The sequence below is a fragment of the Haplochromis burtoni genome, unplaced genomic scaffold, assembly GCF_018398535.1.
Source record: "Haplochromis burtoni strain Fernald_Lab_line unplaced genomic scaffold, NCSU_Asbu1 Contig_556, whole genome shotgun sequence".
NCBI classification, from domain to species: Eukaryota; Metazoa; Chordata; class Actinopteri; order Cichliformes; family Cichlidae; genus Haplochromis; species Haplochromis burtoni.
In genome coordinates this window covers 22,588-32,277 of record NW_024582917.1, presented here as the reverse complement: position 1 = coordinate 32,277, position 9,690 = coordinate 22,588, and the positions used below count along the sequence as shown (strand labels likewise).

The window sequence follows — 9,690 nt, the reverse complement described above, 5'->3', positions numbered from 1 at the left end:
AGCTTTGGTCTGTGCAACGCTCCTGCTACCTTCAAGAGGCTTATAGACAGTGCGCTGGCTGGCGTCCCACGGCAATGGTGTCTGGTTTACCTGGATGATCTTCTAGTACACGGGAGCTCCTTTGATGCTGCCCTGGATGCCCTGAGACAAGTGTTGGGGAGGCCTGAAGCTGCACCCCGACAAGTGCCACTTCATGAGGAGGGAGGTGGAGTTTCTGGGCCACAAGCTGGGTCATGAGGGCATCAGCACTTTGGAGGAAAAAATTCACACCATTACTGAGTGGCCCACACCAGCGGACCAGAAACAGCTCAAAAGCTTCCTAGGACTGACGTCTTATTACAGGAGGTTTGTGAAGGGCTTTTCCTCCATAGCTGCACCACTCTTCCGCCTGCTGCAGAAGGACCGTGACTTCATCTGGACCCAGGACTGTCAGCAGGCATTCAACACCCTCCGCAGATTGCTGACAGAGTCCCCAGTCCTCGTCCCCCCTGACCCCCATGTGCTGCAGCTGGCTGCCGTTACTGTGAGAAGCGAGAGGAGATAGAGCGGGAACTCACAACAATAGACGGAGCAACGCAGCTCGCCTGCAGGGCTCTTCTGGTGCTGGATGCAGCGGAGTGGAGGGCACGGCAGGAACAAGACACTGACCTGCTGCCAGTCCTGCAGTGGCTGGAGAGGGAGGAGCAACCCCTTTGGGATGAGGTCACTGGGTTTTCCATCTGTACCAGGGGGCTGTGGGCCAAGTTTGCAGCTCTCAGGCTGAAGGAGAGGGTGTTGGAGCGTGCCTGGAAGGATCCTGCCACAGGGGAGGAGAGGTGGCAGGTTGTGGTGCCAAGGTTGCTGAGGTTCAGCTGTGCTGGAAGCCTGCCATGGGAGCACTGGCTCTGGCCACTTTGGGGTCTCCAAGACCCTCCACCGCCTCCGCCAGGGCTACTACTGGGGTCAGCAGCGGAGGGATGTAGAGGACTTTTGCCGCAGCTGTGATGCATGTTCCTCGCACAAAGGGCCACAGGACCAGTCCCGGGCTCAGCTTCAGCAGCAACCAGCAGGAGCTCCAATGGAACGAGTAGCTGTGGACGTCATGGGCCCATTTCCTCGTACAGACAGAGGAAACCGCTATGTTCTTGTGGCCATGGACTATTTTACCAAGTGGCCGGAAGCATATGCCATCCCAGATCAGGAGGCTGAGACTGTCGCTGATGTATTAGTGGAGGGGATGTTCAGCCACTTTGGAACAGCAAAGACCCTCCACAGTGACCAGGGGCGTAACTTTGAGTCCAAGGTATTTGCTGCCATGTGTGAACGCCTTGGGATTAAGAAGACCCGCACCACCCCACTTCACCCCCAAAGCGATGGACTGGTGGAAAGGTTTAACAGGACGCTGGTCCAGCAGCTAGCCATCCTTACCTCAGAACACCAACGGGACTGGGACTACCATCTTCGCCTTATCCTCATGGCCTACAGGTCGGCAGTGCAAGACTCCACCCAATGTACGCCTGCCCTGCTCATGTTAGGGAGAGAGCTGAGAACTCCTGCAGAGTTGGCTTTTGGGAAGCCCCCGGACGCGCCAGAGGCACCACCAGGCTGGGACTACGCAAGGAAGCTTCAGGACCGGCTGGATTCTGCACATTCCTACGCCCGGGAGCAGCTGGCGAAGGCAGGCCTGCGCCAAAAGAGGAATTATGACATCACCACTAAGGGGAGGCACTTCCGTGCTGGGGAGCTGGTGTGGGTCTACAGCCCAAAGAGGAAGAAGGGACAGTGTCCTAAACTGGATAGCAGCTGGGTGGGGCCTTGCAGCGTCCTGAGAGCGAGTGGGGAAGGTTGTTTACAGGGTGCAGTTGCCTCCTAGAGGGAGGAAAGTGGCGCTGCACAGAGACCGGATGGCCCCCTACAGAGGGCAGTCCCTCCCCTCCTTCCCTGAGGGACGTGTACAGAGCTCCCATGACCCTGCACAGAGGGACCCCCGGCCGGAGCTGCGTTCCCCTCCCTCGGACTCTTCACCTCAAAGCCCCGAAGCTCCGTGTACACCCCAGGGGCTCAGGAGGTCAAGGAGGGAACGTAGGCTACCACCCCGCCTCAGAGACTGTGTTGTTCCCTCGGGGACGAGGAACTTATTGCTGGGGGGGCAGTGTAACGATGATTAAATGTTATTTTACAGTGACATGTTGGTTATCTCTGCACACTGTTGTTATTTCTTTAAGATACATGTTTGGTTGTGCTGCAGGAAATAGGGAGTTAATGTGTGCAGGAAGGGGAGGGGGGTCCTTATTGTTGTGTGACTATGCGGGGCTGAAGTGAAGTGTTGTACGAGGGCACTCTCCCCGGAGTTAACGGCCCGTTTGCCTGTGTTACCGAATAAACGGACAAACTGAGATCCAACCGTCTGGTTCTTGTGAACGTTACAGTATGTTTTCATAGTATTTCCATTTTGAGCTTAACAACCGTGTATGGAACCACAGCTGGACTGGCTGTTGGTGTTTTGTATTGAGGGGGGAAAGGAAGCGATTTGTTTCGTACTTTTTCCAAATTGGTTTAATCAGCAACTCTCTTTAAACAGGCTGAAAGTGATGTTAAAGTGAAAAGGGAAGCAGTTCTCAGGGCACTTTGCCTCTACCTTGGTGAAGAGGACAGAAGCCTTATTCGGGAGTACTTGGTAAGTCATTTAAGTCATTGTAAGCAAGTCATCTATACACACACTTTTTAGATTGGTGTGTATGTGATATACACACACACACATACGTATACGTGGAGACAGCAGTCGCCTTATTATTCTGACACACAACACAAAACTATCCACAACACTACACACTAACTACACAAGACAACACATTAACTACACACTCCAAACTCACAAATCTCTCACATCTCAAAACTCGCTCTCTCTCTTTTTCTGCTCTCTCTCTTTCTCCTCGTCACTCCTAAAACTTCCCCCTCTTCTTAAACAACTAAATGTCATGTTGCCATATCATTTTTTTGATTGGTGGACATGGTGCATTTTTTCACCAACAGGAACTGGCTGTTTTTTGTTTGCTCATAAGCAGAGAGTGCTTGCTAGTGCTGTCCTTAGTAAACGTGACGAAAAAACAGGCGTATATATTGTTTATCATAACTCTGGTTTTATGTGGCATATCAACACAATTTAAAAACTATATCACCTTGTTGCTTTGTCTTGAAGTGGTCATGTGATTGGCTTACCCCGACTACTTTATGCTCCCTCAGTCAAACAGCAGCACTCATGCGATTGTTTTGCCCCCTTAGCTCCAGGTGTTGTGCCAAAAAGTGATCGTCTGCCAAAAAGTGATCGTCTGCCAAGAAGTGATTGCCGTCTGTGGAAGCGCGCGCAGCTGCTTGAAGCTGTAGCACCCAGATTACTTACAGCTACTTCCGTGCAACTGATATAAGATGCGGTAAGCTGAACACAGCTTCAACCGTCTGTTTGTTGAAAAATAGTAACGCGACCGCGCCGCATTTTCTTGTTAGTAACGGCGTTGTAACGATAGGAATAGTAATTAGTTAGATTACTCGTTACTGAAAAAAGTAACGCTGTTAGTAACGCCATTACTTGTAATGCCATTACTGTTATTCCCATCACTGTACCTTACACAATATGAGTACTCTTATCGATCATAATAAACACCAACTGGTGTTTTTAACTACTGGATAAATCACAAAATGAACCCCTGGCACTTGTAGTGTTACAATCAGTGTTGGGTAAGTTACTTTTAAAAAGTAATTAATTACTAATTACTTAGTCAATATTGTATTTAAAATACTTATCTAATTACTGTCAGAAAAGTAACTTAATTACTCAATAAGTAATTTAACTAAATACTTTTTAAAATCCCTATAAACCTTGAGTGGACAAACAATAGAAATTGAACTCTTTAAATAATAAATACATTTTTTTAAAGACTGAGACTCTACAGTACACAGTGGTAGCATCTCTTCCACAATATAGGCTGCAATTATTTTTTTTAAGCTCACCTTCAGACGCTTTCTGTGCTGCTGAAGTAAAATCAGGTTTTGCCTGCTTAGCAGGAGTTGCCGCGGTGTTCTCCATGGATGATGAACAAGGATCACTCAGAAGTGTTCGTCTATGCTCTCGTGTCAGGCGCTTCAGTAGATTACTCATGCTATTAACAGCGGCCGATAGTTTTTTCTCCCCAGGACATAGCTTACATATTACCATAATGTTCTTGTCTGCTTGTTTCAGAAAAGTGAAGATACGGGAATATTTCCATTTCATAAAGCAGCCACTCGCTTCAGCCGAGTCCGACAGCTTCCGCTTTAGAATACGACTATGCAGCAAACTGGCGCGAAATGACGTGCACCTGCACTACAGCGATGTTAAAGCGGCAGAGTTTACTTCTACGTTTAGATAACAAATTTTTGAAATTAAATAATGATATTCAGCGAGTTTAATTATTTTACAATGTAACGCAAGTACATTGTAAGTAACTGTAAATAAAATACCTAAAAACTAACGGTATTTAGTTACTCTATTTTTTCAGTGGAAAAGTAATTTAATTACAGTAACGCGTTACTTAGTAACGCATTACACCCAACACTGGTTACAATGCACACTGAATTATTGCGATTGTGCAAGGTTTAACTGCATAGCAATCAAAATGTAAATGCTGTTGACATTTACTGAATATTTAATTCCCTAAATCACTGCAAAGGTGACCAAATATGCTTTTGCTCTCAATGTCAGCAAAGAACAAATACAACCACAATTACACACCATACATGGTTTAAAAGGGTTGTGGAAACCAGGTACTAATTTAAATCTACAGTACAACAATTGAATAAAATCAGAAACCATAATAGCAAATCTAATGATGAATGTCAGATACAGATAAATTGTTTTTCATTATAAATTCCTGTATTGTCTATTAGCGGAGGTTCTCTGGCTATTCAAAGCTTTATATTGTCATTTAGCTTAAACATTTTATTGCTGATACGTTTAAACAGGAAAAGAATAATGGTTGCAGAGTAAGTGCATATGTTTCCATACAAGTGACAATTACTTCCCGCAATAATTACTATGGCAACAAATCAAGAATCCAGCTGATAATATAGTGGTGGATTGACTTAAGCATGGACAACCACTTTTTCAAAACATGAAACATTTTTTCTAGAAATCACTCAAAAGAAGTGCATTCACACACATGACTTGGCATCATATGTTTCCTCCTGCACACCCTTCCTTGTGTGGATCTGTGGGCACCTCTAAAGTAAAAGTGTGTGACATTTGGGGAAGGATAACTATAGAAAGTATCCCAAACTTTTTTTCTGTCTAAATTGTTCAGTGTTTATAAAAACAACTTTTCCTGCCCTGTTGTTCTGAAACCCCATATAAACATATAAGGTACATTTGTTATTGTTAGGCTCCAGAAAACTTTGAAATAATATTAAAGAAAAAGTTCTTAAGGCAAGAGTATGTGCAAAAAAGAAAATGTGCCAGTTATTAAGAAAAATCTTAATGAAAGGAAAGAAGAATATAAAACCTCAGGCAGCTCTGTCAACTAAAAAAAAAAAAAAAATCAACCTTACTGCAAGCTGCCATGTTCTCTTTCCTTTCCTGCTCAATTCCCAATATTCATGCCTTCCTATCTTTACCTGCATGGAATCTTGGAAAAGTAGGGAAGGTATGATCCTTCCAAGAAATCTAAAAAGATATGTGTCCTTATTAAAATACTAGCAGCAAGCACAACACTTTTAGTGAACATTTTTTATGAATGCATTTATGTGTATGTTCTTTCAGTGACAATGCATGCTTAAATAGCGGTTACATCTAGACAAGGCCATTGTAAGATGCTTTAAATGCTCATTATTTAAATACACCTCTTACACTACAATGTTATCAAAAATATGAATATTTCCATGCTGAATGTTTTAAGCAGTTTCATATTTTTCACAGTACCAATGCAATAATACCACTCAATTTCTCACTCTCTCTTAACCTGACAAGTTGACATGCACACTGCGGTGCCCACAAAACCCTGCTTTCTCTCACACAATCAATCACTCACGTAGTCATGGTGCTGTATCTTGCTGTCATGCTACAGCATTGTTCCAGTTTTATTCCATTGTTATCTTTTCATAAGGATCCATCCTAAGCGTTTCTGCAATTTTCCCATTTGACATATTTTTCTACATTTTATATCAAAGTTGAAATTGCAGTGCAATGGCAACATTAGAACTTCATATCCACACCTGCTACAAAATGCACACAGTTAGAAGGAAGCATGATTTAACTCATGGTCATTAAAATGGGTGGAGGCTGAAAATTTGGCGTAATTGAAGCAGTAAGAATTTAGGGCAATCTTGAATCAGGCCTGTTCCCTGTTCTGCTTTTTAAAAGATAAACAATACCAGGCTAAATCCAGTGACGTGTGAATAGTATAACATCTACATATTCACAGTGCAATAGAAGTGGTTTAAAAGATAGGAAGGTGTAGTTTGAGTTTACAGTGCTACAGTGTACCAGTCATAAACTGAAATGCCTGCGTAAAATATGTTTCTCGTAAAATAGGTTGCTCCTATGGCAACGTCTTAAGTTACAAGGCACCTTGTGACTTTCTTTTTAAACAGCTGAATCGCTTGTATGTCTGTTGTTGTGCAGCTGTAACATCTATGCTTGTGTGGGCTGAACAGGAAAAAGAAATCTTTTAATAAAATAGATACAGATCAGTGTCATTGTGTTGGTGTATTTTGCTGATTGACCTTGGAGGTTTACCTTCAGGTAGAACTGTAAGAGTGAAAACTGAGGTTTATCGTTGTGATAGAAGCTGAGCACGGAAACTTCAGCACAGCAGCCATGTATCAAAAATATGACTGACACAAAGACTTCCTTAGAGCTTAATCACAACCTTTTTTTCAAAGAAAGAAACATAAAGTTGGCATTCTTTGAGTTATAGAGCATGTGCCAGAATTTGACATTTATTATTCTAATATATGACATTTATTATTCTAACCACTGTTTTAAAGGATTATTTATCATGTACCTAAAAGCTGCAATAAACAATGATTGATGCATTCTGGTGTAATGACAGTGTATTCTGTCTCATCCAACAGTGTTGTATCAAACCAGAGAAAGCATTTTCTCTAATCTCTCCTATTTTGCATGACACAAATTGATGAGGACATCAACACATTTTGTGCTCTTGACAGAAAATTACAAGCAGAAAACAGTTCAAAATGGACCAAATTAGGTATTTTTACCCTCAGCTGGTCTTTCTTAGAAAGAAATATTGCAAGCATAATCATATTAAGCAGCAAGTTAAACAGCTTTTTTCTGCAAATTAATAGGGAAACTTGGAGTCAGCTGTAGAAATATTTACAAAAGGTAAAATGTAATGCAAAAAAAACCTGACTTGATTTTAACTGACAAATTCAGTCTGCAGCCACAGTAGATGGCAATGTTGCTCTATCTTTGCTGAAACAGGCTAGAGCTCTTGAGACAGGGGTAAAATTCCAGTGGGCAGTAGATGGCAGTCTAGCTTCATTACTCTGTTGGATGGTTGATTTTGAAGACACTCTAGGGAATACCGAGAAATCCATCGTCAGACAAACAGGAAGACAATGGCAAAATGAAAATAATGACTTGACCAGAGATGGCAGTCTTGCCACAGGGTTGGCTCAGACTAAGCAGAATCTGAGGAAGGAATGGAAACAATGGGGTGTCAGAAGGATAAAATGGGAATGAAGGTTGGAGGTCGGACAGAAGGGCAGATTGTGTGAACGACAGAGATTAAAGGGGCTGGAACACATGAGACGGAGTGGATAGGAACAGACGGCTAGTTTCATACAGATGAGGATGCAGTGAGGGATGGGTGGGCAAATTTGTAGGCTCCTACCATGGCCTTGGACCACTTTATCCATAGACTTGCACGTGAATTCAGTGTAATTTAGTTATTAATGCCTGTTGATAACATTGTAGGATCATATTTGTGTGACATTCACAATCTATGAGACTTTTGTCCAGGTGGCATGCTAAATTATTTAACAAAAACAAACCAGTCACTGTGCAAATGTGCAATAAATAGCTACAGTATGCTCGTCATCCACACGCCAGCACCCCCTGTTTCTTCCTGCAAGCCACCTCCACACTCACTTTGAGTAGATTTCATGCACACTAATGCATAATGTTTTCGTGTACATTATAAATCATTTGCATAAAGACAGTGGACAGAGGACAAAAAAACAAGAGGCTAAAAGCAATGATAACTTGCTCAGCTTGTTTTTCATGATGTGACTCGCATGAATTACTAAGCCCCTGGCACCTATTTCATTTCCAAGAATGGAACATACTGGCAGCATTGTGCAATTAACCAAATGACCCCTTAATCATGTCATCTTGCTGTCTGTATATCACTGACAGAAACAGGCAAATCTGACTGTTCATTTCAGCCTTATCACCCAAAGCAAAATATAATGGAAACCTAATGAAGTGTATAAAATATTCTTATATTCTAGGCCATTGTATTAAGCATAGGCATGTCCTAAATAGAGATAGTCCTATGTTCATCACCATTGTGAGAGAAATAAAACAAATAAAATATCAAACATCAGCAATTCAGCGTTGCAAATGAATCCTTGTGATGTATATTTTTGTTATAATATAGATAATCACTTTCCCCACAATGAATTGTAGTTAAACAATGGCAATAAATACACATTGATGAAGGAAGTAGCCTTCTTGTTTGTGTGCACAGTGTCCTAAAGCTGGTCATTAATTTTCATTAAGTGCTGTCAGTAAGGACCATTAACCAGGCTAGAGAATAATCACCTCCCTAGAGAGCTGACCTGTTTATGGCACAGGTAAGGGTTAATAGAAACAGTCCACCTTGGTGACACAACGCTCATAATGCACACACCATGGTAAGCATTCTGTAATCATTCATTTTCATTTAGGCTATTCACTTTGCATTATCAAAGGAAAACACCCCTCTGAAGGGCCAAACACTTTTGGCAATTTATTTCTCGATTATGACACTGTAGTACCACTTTGGGATTTCCTTATGAAATTTAAGCCTCACTAATCAAATATTCTTTTCCAAAAGGGGAGATAAGCTCAAGTTGCTCAATGCTCAATTTAAGCAAATAAATATTGCATAGCTCTCTTTACTCCATCATGTATCAAACGATCGAGGCAGATCACCCACTTTAGATGTGCTGTGTGTTTTCTGTATTTGCTACCCAACTAAATGGTGTAATGAACTTCCAGATCATAATGTGTGTTTACTAAGTTAACTAAGTAAAATAAATTATTATTCAAGCAGAAGCAGCTAGTTTCTTTCAGGCAAATAAATGCCTTTAGTCATACAGTATGCTCTCTTTCTGGCTCATCAAAAAAGAGATTTTCATTATTCTGTTTAAATCCAACAAAAAACTTTGCTAATGGAAATCCAATGCAGTGCTTAAGGGTTAATGTGCTATTCACTTAATAATTTTTTCTATTTAGTCTAACACCCTTAAAAAGTTAGCTACCTAGAATCTGGGAAAATCACTATTTAATAAATGTTGTTTCTCCTTAAAACTAATCCAAAAATTTGCTCGTAGACATTAATACAAACAAACAACAACAAAAAAGATTTTCATGGATGGATTGTAGTGTAAGGTTTAGGATTTTAAGGCTTTACAAAGCCTTGATCAGATACATTACCTTTTAAACATTTTAGA

At 41.7% G+C, this 9,690-nt stretch overlaps 1 protein-coding gene across 1 annotated transcript; it reads left to right on the top strand.

Annotated features, from left to right (window-relative positions):
* The first annotated feature begins 45 nt into the window (after positions 1-45).
* LOC121812361 (uncharacterized mitochondrial protein AtMg00860-like) lies at positions 46-914 on the top strand. Its single transcript, XM_042214369.1, has one exon. The coding sequence runs from the start codon at positions 194-196 to the stop codon at positions 542-544; it is 351 nt and encodes a 116-aa protein (XP_042070303.1). The 5' UTR covers positions 46-193; the 3' UTR covers positions 545-914.
* The last annotated feature ends 8,776 nt before the right edge of the window (positions 915-9,690 follow it).

Bases quoted from the DNA above. Each gene is read 5' to 3' on its own strand.
- LOC121812361 (XM_042214369.1), top strand. From the start codon at position 194: ATGAGGAGGGAGGTGGAGTTTCTGGGCCACAAGCTGGGTCATGAGGGC.